The 15557-nt window shown below is 49.3% G+C and overlaps 2 protein-coding genes and 1 non-coding gene across 4 annotated transcripts; 2 read left to right on the forward strand and 1 right to left on the reverse strand.

The window, feature by feature from the left end:
- Positions 1 to 3754: 3754 nt before the first annotated feature.
- On the reverse strand, positions 3755 to 5932 carry DNAJC30 (DnaJ heat shock protein family (Hsp40) member C30). Its single transcript, XM_019754993.3, has one exon. The coding sequence runs from the start codon at positions 5833 to 5835 to the stop codon at positions 5155 to 5157; it is 681 nt and encodes a 226-aa protein (XP_019610552.1). The 5' UTR covers positions 5836 to 5932; the 3' UTR covers positions 3755 to 5154.
- Positions 5933 to 5990: 58 nt separating this feature from the next.
- BUD23 (BUD23 rRNA methyltransferase and ribosome maturation factor) lies at positions 5991 to 15133 on the forward strand. 2 transcript variants are annotated; one of them, XM_019754992.3, is made up of 12 exons: positions 5991 to 6110; positions 6207 to 6244; positions 7445 to 7540; positions 7632 to 7714; positions 7814 to 7910; positions 9863 to 9959; positions 11024 to 11074; positions 11789 to 11874; positions 12073 to 12118; positions 12282 to 12340; positions 14652 to 14741; positions 14867 to 15133. In XM_019754992.3, the coding sequence occupies exons 1-12, from the start codon at positions 6063 to 6065 to the stop codon at positions 14919 to 14921; spliced, it is 846 nt and encodes a 281-aa protein (XP_019610551.1). In that variant the 5' UTR covers positions 5991 to 6062; the 3' UTR covers positions 14922 to 15133. The 2 variants fall into 2 exon arrangements, with proteins under 2 accessions (XP_019610551.1, XP_074184528.1); XM_074328427.1 differs by lacking the exon at positions 6207 to 6244 and having other exon boundaries at positions 6022 to 6110.
- On the forward strand, positions 14109 to 14240 carry LOC141570930 (small Cajal body-specific RNA 20). The gene has a single exon (XR_012495372.1).
- Positions 15134 to 15557: the final 424 nt, after the last annotated feature.

The raw sequence follows: 15557 nt of genomic DNA on the forward strand, positions 1-15557 counted from the left end.
TAGCTTCTGTATATTTTCCTAAACTTCTCCCCGTTTTCCAAATATGAGACATAGTAACATTAAATTTTTTTTCGTTTTCTTTTGCCAATCAAGGCTTGCTAACCTAAGCAGGCCTGAACCAGAGTGGGTTCCCTTCATTACCACTAAATTGTGTGATCACTGCAAAGCCATGGCTAAGAACTTGCCCCTGATCTCCAAGTCTAGAGAGAATCCATCAAATGGTTTCCAAGAGACCAAGTTGGACTAGCTCTGGGTTTATCCCAATTTATACAAGGATTTCACACAAAAGATTGAGTGTAGGAATTGGTGTTACTGTAGCAGAGTACCTCTGGCTTTGGCCAGGACCTTGCCACTACTGTAGATGTCTCCAAAGATTCTTTTCCACAATGAAAATAAGATTCACACTTTACCTCCCTGCATAAAGTATGGACTCTTAGATATGATGTAACCTAGGGGTCTGCAAACTCAAACCCCTGTGGGACCAGGAAGATCACAGGTGCGAAGCAGTCCATTTCCACAAACAAATACACCCTCCCATTTCTCCAGAAATGCATGATCCTTTTAACAATTTTCCCTCTTGCTAGACATGGATAGAGGCATATTTCTCTCACAGTGGTCCAAGTGTGTGCATGCAGGCCTTTGACGCTTCCTGTTGGTGGGAGAGTAGTGAAATGGGGAGAGATGTCCTATAGAAAAGGCAGGCATGTTACAGCTTCTGCCAGGCAGTAATATAGTTACCAAAGTGAACTCAGTGGCTATGCTGCTCATTTTTTGAAATATCAGAAATCTGTATTTTTATGCAGTCTCCAAAATTATGAATGTTGACTAGTTATTTTAAGACACTGCCAGCCACAGCCAAAGTGTGTGCAGGTTGGCTGTGGTCTGTGAACCATGAATCTTGGTCTGTTCTTGGTCTTCCTTTGTCTCGTAGCAGTCCCCTCCCAGAACTGAGAGTGTGAACCCTGAAGAGGCAAAGGCATGACGGTAGGGCCGACCCACCTCATGACCAGTGACAGGACTCCAGGTCTGGACCGGCACAAGAGGGTGGTGTGATGGCTAGATCCAGCGACATTATGACCTCAGGACACATGGTGAAGGTGAACTCTCTGCACTGACTTCTTGGGGATGAGAGCACTGAGTGTTCTTAGCATACGCAAGTTCACGAGGTCCAGACTCAGGTCTCACTATCATCCTAACACACTAACAGGGACATTCAGCTGCTTTGCACAGACCCTGTGGCTGCCAGGGCCACAAGCTGGGCCTGAGAGCAGGTGAGGCTGGCCTCCTATGATCCTGCTCATAGGCAGGTGGCAGTGTGACCTCATCACAGGGCTGAGGAACTGAGGGGAGACAAAGGCCAGGAGAGCGCCCACTTTTCTAGTGCACCGCATTCAAGAGAGTAAATTGAAGTAGCACCACCACTTACCTGCTGTCCCTTCTCTCAGCCTCTCTTCATGAGGTATGTGACCTTCCAGGAAGCCCAAAAGTCTAAGACATAGTCTCCCACTCACTATTTTCCCAAGAGTGAGTGTGGTGGCCACTGGCTTGGGCTTCACCCTTGGTACCTCAGCCTCAGGCTGTGGATATAAGGTTAATGACCAAATGGACAACTCATTGGCCTAAAGCAGGCTACTCTTATCTGTTCTGGCTCATGCTGGAACCACTCCAGCGGGCAAGTTACATCCTGTGAACAAAATGCCAGAACCTCAGAAGGAAGCAAGAAATTCTACTCTCTCAGCACTGGGATCTAAGGATTTCACCCAGCAAGAAAAAAAAAAAAAGAGGGGGAGCAACAAAGGGAAAAGCAGTTTGGCTCAGGAGAAATCAGGTCTTGATGAAGACCAAAGACAGTATCATGAACGCCTGGACATGTACACCTGTGACCCTGTCTTCTTGTCTGTCTCCCCAGTTAGGACCTGTGTATGCTGCTCCCTCAGCCTTGTACTGCACCCCCATCCTCGCCCCAGTGAGCAAAGCCTGGGGCAGGCTGGGTTCCTCTTGTCCATCTCCTGTCAAAACGGGACTAAAGCTGAGCACGTCAGAGCCTTCCTCCACTATCAGAAACTGGGGAACGGCCCCAGAAGGCAGGGATTAATGTCTACTGCCTGGTTCAGCCTCTCCTTCCCAGGGTAGGAAGGGAGAAATGTTACCATGGGGACCAGTTTTGTGTGCTTTTTTTGGGGGGTATCCTTCAAAACCTCCCAACATATCCCCCCCCTTCCATAAAGAGCCCAGACTCAATTTAGGGAAGGTAGGGAGTGGAGTCTCTCAGAGCAGACAGAATGGCACTAAACGGCAGAGCGGGCCTAGTTCTAGGTCTCAGGAGAAGCTGAGTTAGCTGGTTAACAAACATTATTTACTACCTTGTTTGGAGTTGCATGGAATGTTCTAGAATGTTCCCAAAATTTCACATTTTGGACCCCCCCCCCCCAAAAAAAAGAAAAAAACCCTTCTGGAACTTTCTGTTTCCATGTTCTGGGGCCCCACAAAATGTTCTTGGCTGTGATCTTCATAGAGAGAAGACAAACTTGATAGGTCTATGTCAAGGAGCCCATGCAAAACGTCTCAGCTATTACTAACCACTAGTGCTTTTACAAACAAAACCCAAAAGAACCCCAACCCATTTTGACAAAACTCTGATAGACTCTTGCCCCAAGGACACTCTGTTATGCTCCAACTCCTTGGTTTAGAACCACTAGTTTCTGTACATTTTACTAAGCTTCACTTCCTGCAGTTTATATTTCAAAAAGAACAGACCTTTCCTGTTGTTTTTCAAATATAAAACATAATAACATTAAGTGTTCTTTTTCAAACTACCTATGCCTCACCCCCCAAAATCAAGGCTGAACAGACAGAGCTGTCTTGAATCAGGGTGGGCTCAAATCTTTACTACTGAATCATGTGGTCACTGCAAAGACACGCCTGAGAGCTTGACCCAACCTCCAAGGCTAGAGAGAATCCAACCGTTTCCAAGAGACCAAATTAAACTAGCTATGGGTTTATCCCTTGGTTGAGAATCACTAGTTTCTGTACATTTTACAAAGCTTCACTTCCTGTAGTTTACCTTTCAAAAAGAACAGACTGTCCCTTTTGTTGTTCAAATATGAAACATAACATTAAATGTTCTTTTTCAAAGTACATATGCCCGCCATCCTGCACCCACAATCAAGGCTCAGAGTACAGCTGTCCTGAACCAGGGTGGGCTCAAATCTTTTTTTTTTTTCGTTTCTTCCACCTCCCCCTCCCACTGCAGTTCAAGCGGTTGTTTCTCTGTCTAGTTGTGTAGGACACAACTCCCTGGCCCATGCTGGGATTATGAGCCTTGCGCTCTCCCTGCCCCCTCCCCCCCAGGGCAGCCAGTCACCAGTCATTGGTCAGCCATTCACAGCAGCTCTTGCCGGCTGCCGGCCACTCACACTAGCTGCCGGCCACTCACGCTGGCCACCAGCTGCTCCTGGCAGCACACAGCAGCCTGTGGCAGCTCAAGCCAACGTTCGGCTGCTCATGGCAGCCCAGATCGAGAGAGAGCTGTTGTTCAGTCTTAGCTGTAGAGGGTGTAGTTCACGAGCCCATGTGGGAATTGAACCGGCAACCTCGGCGTTAGGAGCACGGCGCTCCAACCACCCGAGCCACTGGGCCGGCCCCGGGCTCAAATCTTTACTACTGAATTCTGTGGTCACTGCAAATCCATGACTAAGAGTTTGCCCCCGACCTCCAAGGCTAGAAAGAATCAAATGATTTCCAAGAGACCAAGTTGAACTAGCTGTGGATTTATCCCAATTTATACAAGGATTTCACACAAGAGTGTGAATGCAGGAATTGGTATTAATGTACCAAAGCATGTCCGGCTTTGTTTAGCCTCTACTTAGACCTGCACCCTTCTCGTACATTTCTTGGAAAGGTTCTCCTATCCCATAGCTTTACACTCAGCTCCAGTACACAAATGCTCGAGCACCTATTATTGCACAGCCACTCACTCCCCAGGTGCAGTGATTCAGGGTTAAGAGACTCTGACTACCGCTCCAGCCAAGTGATGACTGACCAACTGCTTAGCACAAACTACAAACAGAAAAAAAGAAAAAGCTTCAGCCAGCTCTGAACAAGAACCGACTTTCCACCACCTTCTCCTGTCCCTCAGTAGTCCCACCAACTTCAAATCCCGCACAGCCTCAAGCAGCCACGGTTCAAGGACTTGGCTTGTGGGGCCTGAAATAAGCACTGCGAGCTAAACAGGATGGGTCACACCGAGGACTAAAACTCCCAATTTGTTGTACTATTTCTGGGAGGGGATGGGCTTGCAGTTAGCAACGGGGCTAGCTGGTAAAGGGATGACCAGGTGACAGGCACACTGTCCCAAGGATAAACTTGACTCTACTAGCATGCTTTAACCACTAAGCCCATTAGAACTATGGATAATAAAATGTAACAGATCTTGAGAACAAATGATTTGCTCTCTGCTGTCATGCCCACGAAGTAACTTCTCTAAGGTCATTCGTTAGATAAGTACGGGCACAGGAACACTCACTCCTTATGCTCAGTGACCTTGCTTTCCCACTCCCACACGCCACCAACAGAAGTGACAGTGGGGTTTGGGGCTGACCATAGAAGAACGGCAAGGTTTGCACGTATCACATTCCTAGCTGGCATCGGATCTCACCTGTGGCTTGGGTAACTCACTGAAAGACAAGGTTCTTACAAGCCCAGAATTTTTTTGGCAGCCAACAATTGGTCACACTGCATGCATGTTTCAAGGTTACAGAGGAGCCCCGTGGTACAAACATGGGGCAGGAGCAGACAATTCTTGCTCAGAGCTTTACCGTAAAGCCAAAGCAAGTGTTCCAGAAGTTGGCAATATCAGGAAGGAAACCTCTGAAAGCAGGCACCCAAAGGACTGCTGAATACCCTTCACTCTCGAACTTTCAGGGCTCTTCATTTTGGGGCCTCTTTCTTGGGCATCGAAAAGCCTCCTTTTCTGGACCGTAGGGGTAGGGACGCGCAGGTCATCGGCTAAGCTGGGCGGGTGGGTTAGAAGGAGAGGGCGGTTCCTTCGGACCCCAGCAGAGAGGTAGACTATGGAAGGCGAAGGGTTCAAGACTGGAAAGGCCATTTTCTGAGGGCTGACTGGGGGCTGTTCCCCTTCCCTCCTCTCTCCAATTAAAACCGCAAGGTCATGATGATGAAGACTGTGAGGAGAAGCAAGACGAAAGTCGTGTCTCGGATCTCGTCCCAGCGGAAGCCTTTATTAGCCCGGTCCTCCTGCTGCTTGCGAAGGGCCTCACGCCGGGCCCTCAGACGCCGTTCACGCTCTAGCTGTTCTCCGTAGTGCGCCTGATAGAAGGCGTCAAAGTTGAACATGGTGCGGTTGGCTCCCGGCGCGGCCTGACCACTGTGGTGGGTCCGAGAGGAGGGCGGTGGGGCGCGGGGCGAGCCCGGGTCCGCTGCGGACATCTTGGAGGGCCGGACGCCAGGTCCGCGCAGGTCTACGTCGCTGAGCAGGCCCCGGTCATACTTGCGGCGCAGGGTGGCACTGCCCAGCACCACGTATGCCTGGGAGATACGCGTAAAGCGCTCGGCAGCCTCGGCACTCCCCGAATTGCGGTCCGGGTGGTAGAGGAAACTCTGCCGGTAATAGGCCGCCTTGATTTGCGCCTGCGTGGCGGTGGAAGGGACGCCGAGGACTTCATAGAGCGCCGTGCGCGAGTACGGGCCGTCGCCCCGGGAATAAGTCCTCGCTTCCAGGCCCAGGCCCGATACCCGGTTTTGTGGAGGTCCCCGGACCTGCCACAACCTCCACAGAACCAACCACGGCCACCTCAGGTTGCGCTTGGCTGCCATCTTGGAAGGGTCTGGCGGGCGGTGCTAAGATAAACTGGCCAATAGGAGGCGTGCGTTTTTCTCAGCATGTCGGCCCTGTAGCCAATCGAGTAAAAAAGAAGGCGGAGAGGGGAGTGGAGCATGCGTATTGCGAGGCGGGCGCAGGACAGATGATATAAAAGCCGGCTCGGAGCGGGTTCCCCCCCCCCCCCCTTCCCCAGCACTAGTTGTACCGCTGGGGCGTGAGTATGTCGTGTCGCCGAGGCAGGCCGGAGCTCGGCGGGCCCCCGGAGCTGGTGAGGCCTGTGGTCCGCGGGCACCTCTTTCTCCTCTAGGTTCTCTGCGTCCTGGTTTCTTCCCCTACTCCCCTTTTCTCTTTCTTTTTCCCGCAGTATTACGACCAGAATGAAGCCCGGAAATACGTGCGCAAGTAAGGGAGCCTGGATGTTGCGCGGCGTTGGTGGTCGGTCGGGAACCCGCATGTTGCCCTGATTTGGGGCCTTGCTTTAAAAGCACGCAGAATTTGTGGGGGAAGGAAGGGATCTGGGTTGATACCATTCTTTTATAATGGCAGAGTCAATTTTAGTGTAATCTCTGAACCATATGGGCCTCAATTACCTGGGCATTGTGATGGGCGTGATCGTGCCTTTTTCTAGGTTGTTTTCAAAGTTACTAACGTGACAACTCGTTTTAAGCCTGTGGTAAAATAGGTAGAGGACAGTGGCTACGTGGAGGGGGTTAGTGCTGTTGGGAGGAAGGAGATAATATTCATTGAATGTTTTTTATGTGCCTCTCTTTATGTTATCTCACTAAATCCTCATGACAACTGTTGGTGTAATATCTGAATTTCATAGAGGGTAGATATTTGTTACACAAAGTCATTTGACAAGTGAAGGGTAGAGCAGGGACTTCCAGACCTACCTTTCTGATGCACTGTCCTGAATAAAATTCTACAGATACTCTATCTTGGGAAAACCCTATGTACTATATAGGCCCGTTTTGTTCAATATGATAACCAGTAGCCATCAGCCTCCTATCAAACATGTCTAGTCTGAATTAGTTAGGATGAAGAAAATGTAAAATATTTTATTGATAATTTTTTATGTTGATTATGTGTTGAAATAGTTTGAGCATATTGGGTTAAGTAAAATATATTAGGTACATTGGTGGGGTTAACTATTAAAGTTAATTTTACATATTTCATTTTAACTGTGGCTACTAGAAAGTCTTATGGCTTGCATTATATTTCTCATGGACAGCACTGTTAATAGGTTTTGTTGTGCATTGTTGATCTTTATATATGAGAGTAACTGGTGGGTAATTCTTCCAGAAAACATGTTCTTATGTAATGCAACATCAAAGCCTGATAGATTTGAAAATACCCAGTGGTTGGTCATTAGCTAAGTGATTTGTTCTCTTCATATTAGCTTTGCGTCTGGTAGTTATAACTTGTGTCACAACAAAATAACATGTTACTGTATTACATGGACATTTGGGGTCACCTTTAAATAGTTTTAGTTGAGTTTGTTGACCAGGAAAGAGTACTTTGTTCTTTTTCTTTGGCTGTTTTTGGTCTGGGTGCAGTTTTAACCCAGAACATTACCACTTACTTGTGTTTCTGCCTTCACAGCTCTCGGATGATTGATATCCAGACCAAGATGGCTGGCCGAGCGTTGGAGCTCCTTGATCTGCCTGAGGATCAGCCCTGCTACCTGTTGGATATTGGGTGAGATTCTGGGTCCCAGTTCATATTGTCCAGGTCGTGGGGCATTGTTGCTACTCACACGGTTGCATTCCTGTTTGATTGTATCTTCCAGCTGCGGTACTGGGCTGAGTGGAGATTATCTCTCGGAAGAGGGGCACTATTGGGTGGGCATTGACATCAGCCCTGCCATGCTGGGTAAGTATGTCTCGTTTAGCGCTGGGATGGACTACCCTCCTGAGTATGGAGCAGCTGTACATATTGTCTGTTTCCCTCACGTACTCTTCTCTAATGTAGACGCAGCCTTGGACAGAGACACGGAGGGAGACCTGCTTCTGGGGGATATGGGCCAGGGCATCCCTTTCAAACCAGGCTCCTTTGATGGTTGTATCAGGTCAGAATCTTCCATGTTCTGCTTTTAGTCCTGCAGGCCAGTGCTTCCCATACCTGGCTGTGCAGCAGAGTCTCACAGGATACTTAAAAATACACATACTGTGGAATTTTTAGATTCATAAGGTCAGAGCAAGGCCCAAAAATACGTGTTTTTTAATGTTTCGAAACTATTTATTCCTGTGATTATCTTACATTGCCAGGTTCAGGCACCACTGGTACAGATTCTCTGTCTGCTTTGAGTGTGTGTGGTAGGGGAGGAGTGGTTTTCTGAGCCACTAGGAGCCATCTTGCCTCCTTTTGGAGGAACTGTAGTGAAGAGTGGCCTAGACTGCTCCAGTCTCTTCAGCAGCTTGGGAGTCTTTTCTGGAGTATCAGGGTCAGGTTTTGAGCACGTACATAGTACTTTGATAGTGGATCTTAGACCATTGAAGCTACTGTTAGAAACATGATGTTGTTCTTTGTTCTCTATGGTGGGAGTTGCATAGTGTTTCCTGTAGTATTTTGTTAATGAAGTGGAGGTACGGAATAGGAGAGGAAGTCATAGTTTGATCATTTTGTGGCAGGGAGCCCTCCTTCTGTGAGCAGTAGGAATGCAGTGCAGGGAGAAATTTGGATTTGAAGATTTTCTTCTAAGATAAGAGATTAGCTTACATCTGGGAACAAGATTGGGGGGAAAAAAACATTTCAAGGATAGCAGTTGCTTTTTGGTAATGATTGGGTGAGATGTTCTAAGCTGCAGAAAATCAAAGGCCAGTGGCATGGTCTGTATGTTTTATTAGTAAATGGTCATTTTTAGTTTGTTTTTAAGAGACGAGATGTTAAGGTAAGCTTTTTCTTTTTTTTTTTTTAACATTTATTAAATGTAAGACATTATGTATAGTGTGCTATGGAGTTTGTGGAACTAAAATACAGCCCCTGCTTTTAATACTCTGCATGGTTTATTAGGCGCTATGAGACATGGAGCAGGTTAAACGTGAGGCTTAGTCTGGGGTGTGCCGTAGGGAGTCATGGAACCCACCAGAGTTGTGAAGAGAGAAGCAAGAGAGCAGAGGAAAACCTTGAGAAAAGAGGGCTGGGGTTGGGCCTCCAAGGCTGGGAGGAATTTGGATAGTCAGGGAGAGGTTTTCTGAGTGAGGCAATAGTGTGAGCGAAGGCTTGGAAGTGGGTGGGGAGAGGAACCTGATAGATCGTAGGGATGGATGAGAGATTTCATGGAAGTTGAGATTGTGTGGGGTTGGGTCCTAGAGAGCTTTTAACTCCATTCTGAAAAGTTTGGGCTTTATTCAGTAGTTGATGGGAACTGGGGAGTAACAAGATCAGATCTGTGTTTTAAGAGGATTATTTAAGAGAAGAAGAGAGGTGAGATAAGTTAGGTTGTTGAAACAATTGAGACGGTAATAAGTGCTGACGTAGGAGAGTGGTTGAGGGAAGGAAAAGCTGGGCGAGGCAGTGGGACAAACCAGCAGGGTTTGGGGTTCTGTGGGGGGGTGTGCACAGGACTGAGGAAGGGAATGCCACAAAGGAGGGCGTAGTAGCTGCTCGAGGTATTAAATCGGGGGATTGTGCAGACACTTACCAGGTACAGTTGAAGGAACTGATTTTGGAGGAGAGTGAATGGATGGCTTTGTATAAATACTGTAAAGCATGTGGGTTGGGTGGGTGGCAGAGAGAGTTGATATAGTGAGTAATTTTGAACTTGAGATGCTTGTGGAAGCAAGGTTAAGAAAATGTTTCTTTGGACTGCCTGCGAGGCAGTTCATGCTGACCTTCTGCACCCCGTTAGTTCCCGTGTTGTAGTGTAGTGACCTGGAGTGGGCCTGCACGTGCCAAGAAAGGGAGTGGTGGGCAGGAGGGTTTTACCTGGAGATCGAGGATGTGTGGTGTTTGTCCTGAAGAGGCGGGGGAGCAATGTGTGCCAGTCCCTTTCCTGACTAGGTCCCTTCCTTTTTTTAGCATTTCTGCTGTTCAGTGGCTGTGTAATGCCAACAAGAAGTCTGACATCCCTGCCAAGCGCTTGTACTGCTTCTTTTCTTCTCTTTATTCCGTGCTGGTGAGTATGAGCTCTCACCTGGGCTGGCTGCCTAGCCCTGCCTTGTCCTGCAGGTGGGGTGATAAAGTAGAGGCATCCCATGGCAAGGCCATTCAGATGGGACTGCATGGCGTGGCAGGACCTTATTGTGCTTCCTTCTGTCCAGGGTCTCAGCCTAAACACATCTCAGGGGGCTGATACAACCTAATGAAATGCAGGAAACGCTGATGTCAAAGTCTAAGACCGATTATAATTCCTGTGTCACTGCTGAATTGTAGTCAGAAGTTGATTTGGGGACATAGACTTCACAGAGTGTGGGGACGTCATGTCAGGCCACACCGAGCTCACCTTCCGGAGTCCCACATCCTCTGACTCCCACCCCTCCCTTCCACTGCTGATGCTCACGTGGGGAGCAGGGTGGTTATTTACCTCTGAGAGAGCCTTTATTTATAACTGGTGGTGGTGATTTCCATTGTTTACTAGGATTAGATGATAGTTTGAGATTGTAAGCCCTAAAAATGAGTTCTTTTATGTTTCTGAAGGATCCAGGAGTTTCTTGGTCTCTCTGGTGTCCCTACCTCAGCCCTGGCTTTCCCAGGGTGGGTTGTTCCTGCAGATGGCAGGCTGTTCTTGTATATCATGTGGTTTCCGTCCTGTTCACACACTAGGGTTAATCCTGAAATTCTGAGGGTGTCGGCCTCTGGGCTGAGACGTCTTCCTGCGTAGCTTTCAATAACCAGCTCCCTGCTATATTCAGGTCTCTGCTCAAGTGGTCCTCTGAGAGAGGCCTTCCTTGAACCTAAAGGAAACTCAATAGTCTTCGGTCACTCACCATCCTTTTTCCTAATTTCTTTTTCTTTTTGGCACTTAATCATTACTTCCTGTAAATTAGATGCTTCCCCCACTAAAATGTGAGCTTCAAAAGTTCAGAGGCTGTGTCTTTTGTTTGTGGCTGTATACCCAGCCCTAAGAACAGTGCCTTGTACATAATGGAACTTGGTCAATATTTATTGAATGAGGAGGAGAGTGTCTGGGTCCTGACCCATGGGGTATTTGTAAGACAGTGATGTCTCTGCTTCTTGCAGGTCCGTGGAGCCCGCGCTGTTCTGCAGCTGTACCCTGAGAACTCAGAGCAGGTGAGCTCTTGGCTACTGAAGGTGCAGGGAGGGGTTGTCCAGAACAGGTAAACTCCCCATGTCCTGCACCTCACTCACCTGCCCTCCTGCTGTTGGGAGATGACAGAACAAGGAACTGAAGGCTGGTTGGTAGGAAAAGGGAGGAATGAGAACCCAAGAGTGGTCCCTGTGGCCCCTGATGGCATGTTTTATGACCTGATGTCCTAAGGAAGAACGGCGGTATCTGCTGGGATGGGATAGGGCATTATCATCTCTTGACAGATAAGATGGTATCACAGGTAGTGTGATATGTTACTGGTTTCCATACCACCTCAGCAGTTGTCTGTTCTGTGGAGTGTCATGCAATAGGAAGGAAGAGGTAGGAGGTGCAGACTCTGAGAGACACACGATGAGCTGTTCCTGACTCACACCATGAATGAGTGTCTCCCAATTGGTGGTCGATCATTTTCTGAGACTGGAATGGAGAGATGGGTCCCTGGGCTAGAATTGCTTGTTCTCTAATTCCACCGAGGCAGGTGTATGCCATGGCTGGTTCTAGCCTGCACGTTCCTCTATGTGGCTTTGGGGCACTCAGTTGGGAACAATCTGATAAAGAAGACCTTCAGTTCTCCCAGGCAAAGCCTATCCTGGGTCCAGACTGGCTTCTTAACGGGAATGAAGGAAGCGTGTGCTCCAGTGGCCTCCCTGCATGACTCACCGCTCTTCTCTCCTCAGCTGGAGCTGATCACAACGCAGGCCATCAAGGCCGGCTTCACTGGTGGCGTGGTGGTGGACTACCCCAACAGTGCCAAAGCGAAGAAGTGAGTGGTGGGGGCCAGGGTGCTGCCTGCGCTGTGGGAGAGGGGGTGGCGGTGTGGACGCGGTGCTGGGCTGGGTCCCCAGGGCGCAGAGAGGAGGCCTGGACTTTTCTGCACCTGCTTATGGAAGGGAGGGTGAGGGCTTGCCTTGCCCCGCACGGCTTTTTGAGTCCAGCCTTCACCTCATACTTTCTTTTTCAGGTTCTACCTCTGTTTGTTTTCTGGACCATCGACCTTTCTGCCACAGGTGAGGGACCCTGCCTTGTAAGTCCATGTTGTGGGTTCCCTTCTTGTGGGACTGGGCCAGTCCCTGTTGGAAGGTCTCAGGTGTGGGTACCCGGGCCTTCTGGGGTGGTGTAAACGTGTTGAGAAATCTCCAAGGTGATCTAAGAGCGCTTTGGCTCCCGCAGGGCCTGAACGAAGTTACGGCTGAAGAGAAGGCCAAGGAATCCACATTCACGAATGAGAGGTATAGTGGTTGTTCAGCCCTGCGTCGGGTGCAGGGCTGCTGCTGGTTTATTAGACGTGGAAGAGGAAGGTGGAAATGGCAAGACCACCCATTTCTCTGCTTTCCCCACGTCTCGGCCTCAGATGTGGCAGTGATATCACGGTGGTCACAGAAGGGGAAACCCCTTGGGACTGCGCCTGCTCCTGCCTTGGGATGTCTGTTGGCAGCCCTGCAGCCGTCTCCACTTCTTCTCTGCCTTTTCTCTCGCCATGCCTGGCAGTCTGTCCCCACCTTCCCTGAAGCCCATCCTCCACTTATTTACTCTCCTGGGCCATTCCCATCGGCACACAAATGTGCTGCACAATTTCTCGTCTTCAAAAAGCCTCCCGTAGCCCCGTAAAAACTTTGAGCTACTATCTTGTTTATCTGCTTCCCTTTATAACAAAACTGCTTGCCTCTTATTGCTTCCTCCCCTCCCGTCTCTCAGTCCTCTTTGGCTCATGCTTCTGTCGTATCATAGATTGCTCGTCAAGGCCACCGCCAAACTGTCTTGCCAAATCTATGGTCACTTCTCAGTCTTCTTTTCCTGCTCTGTCCTTAAGTCGCCTGCTCAGTAGGAGCTGATACCTGCTTAACACTTTCCCCAGTTGGTCTCCCACCCACTGTCCTGGTTTTCTCTTAACCTCACTGGTTGTCACTTCTCAGTCCACTCTGCTGGCCCATCCTCAGGGGCCCATTCTGGACCCCTTATCTCTGTGCTGCCTTAACTTCTAGGCTCATACCTTCCAGATCTGTATCCTTGGTCTCACTCCTACCTCTCATTTCCAGGCCGTCTTCTAAGTATCCGTCCTTAAACTTCCCACAAATGTCTCGAACAAAACAGCTCTTGGTTTGCACCCCTAAACCTCTTTCCTCCATTCTTGACCGTTCTCATTCATTCCTGTCCTCCTTATGTCTCATATCCAGCCAATCCATCAGCAAGTCCTGCACCCCACCCCTCAGTGTATGTTGTGGACCCTTTTAGTTCATGAACACTCTCTACAACCTAAGTCTAGGTCGTGTTGTGTCATTCCTTTGGTATAAAATGTCACCCATTCCCCCTTGCTTAATGAGGAGAGGGCACATTCCTTGCTGGTGTTCACACCTCCAGCCAAGTGAGATTGAGATTCTGCCCCAGCCAAGTGAGATTGAGATTCTGAGATTTTTTTTTTAAGTTCTTTTTTTTGTGACTCACTTTTGTTAGGTCTTGCAGTCTGGCTTCTACTTAGTCCACTGGTCCTCAAGCAAGGGGGAGACTTCCATAGGAACCAAATTACTCAATCCTCCGCAGACCCTCACACTTCCATTTGGACAGAAGAGTCCAGGCACCCAGGACTCTTCTGTTCCCTAACGTTCATTCCTTTTCAGTTTCTCATTTTCATGTATTGCTTATCTGGAATGCTGCCCCCACTGTCTGCCTATAGAAATACCAGCGTATCTCCGTGGCTCTTGTTTTTCCCAGAATCTGTGCTTTTCCTTTCCCAGCACTCCCTTTGCAGCTCCTGGGCCTGTCAGCACTTGCTTTGCCTAGTGAGGATAGTCTGCCCCAGCCTAGCCATGAGCTCTTCAAGGGCAAGACTGCTTCATAGCCATTGTAGAACACGCATGAGCCGTGCATTCAGGTGCTCGGGAAATGGTGGTCATTCAAATGGCAAGCAGCCCTGCATGGGGTGAGTTATGCTGGAAACAGTGTGATCCCAACTGCCAGGTGGGGATGTGGTTTGGGAGCCCAGGCTTCCCCTGTTCTCAGGGCCTCTCTCCCGTGAGGCTGTGGGGGGTCTCTTTTCTCCTCAGCCGGGGCTGGAGGCCAAGATCAGCCTTTGAGGATCATTGTCGGGGCTGCCACAAGCGGGGCAGCCTTGTTTTCCTACCTCAGACAAGTGTAGTTGCTGGGAGTCCCTACTTGATGGGATATGCTGATGCCACAACCAGACTAGGGCCGTAAGTGGCAGCAGTGGCATGGGGGCTCTAGCTTTCTGTGGCTACTTAGGCTCTGGTGAGCCGTTACCCCAAAGGTAGCCTCGTCCCCTGCCTGCCCGCCCCATGGGCAGGATGTATGCAGACACAACAAGCAGTCTACCACAAAGATGCCTGTGAGTGAGTGGGGCCTCGTCTCTGTTGCCCTCCTACCAAACTGCTGGAGGTGGGTGTTACAAGGCTGGGGGGTGTCCAGAGTGGGACTTCTGTTGTAGAAGGGCATCAGGGGAAGCTCAGCCTTGTTCCCTGCCTGAATTAACTTGGGTGCCAGCCAGGCCGTTCTAGCCATCAGCTCATAGCTGTGTCTCTTGCACAGGGTCCGGAACAAGATTGCGAGGCGGGGGTTGGTGAGGAAGAGCCGTGAATGGGTGCTGGAGAAGAAGAATCGGTGCAGACGACAAGGCCGGTGAGTACCTGGCCTGGGGGGAGTCTGTGGCCACTAACGGCTCACCTATGTTTGAAGGGGTCCCAGGGATTGTTCTTTTTTCTGAGACTCTTCTGTCCTTCCCACCCGTTATTTCTTCACCACAGGGAAGTCAGACCTGACACTAAGTACACTGGCCGCAACCGCAAGCCCCGCTTCTGAGCAGTCAGCTGCATCCAGTGGCACAGCTCGGGGTCCCGTTACGAGCTGTGCCGTCCAGCCCAGGCACTTGTCTCCGGAAAGTTTGCTGTATTGAAGTGCCCACTTCATACAGCTGGCAAAATAGTTTTAGAAAAGTTCTGAAGTATTTTCATTAAACAAAGTTCTGAGAGTATTTTATTTTTTATAAAAGCAATAAACCACTTTCTGTGGGACTCTGGCATTTTCCAGCTCTGATTCTAAACAATTTTCTCAGGTTCCTCTGTTGGTGGGGGTACTACTTGACTGCACAGGTACGAATTAGGTTTATAGATGTGTGAAAGCACTCAACCTACAAGGAACATAGATAAATGCCGTTAATTTAGGGCTTATAACACTAGGCAAAGTTGGGAAGGATGGGCAGGATAAAATGTATGCATGGTACCCATTGGCTGGTCATTCAGGCAGCAGCCCTGCGTGGTCTGAGTTATGCTGGAAACAGGCTTGTGCCCAGTGCCTGTTTTCCCTGTGGTCTGCAGCGCTTGTCCAGCCCATGGGCCAGGCTGCCCTTTGGCCCTGAGCTGCATGGGCAGCTGCTGACCCAGCTCAGGGGCTTGTCTCCGGTCTGATCACTAGTGGTCAGCAGGGCAGGTCCTACCT

This window comes from Rhinolophus sinicus, chromosome 3 (genome assembly GCF_057876585.1).
Source record: "Rhinolophus sinicus isolate RSI-liver-muscle chromosome 3, RSI-T2T, whole genome shotgun sequence".
NCBI lineage: Eukaryota > Metazoa > Chordata > Mammalia > Chiroptera > Rhinolophidae > Rhinolophus > Rhinolophus sinicus.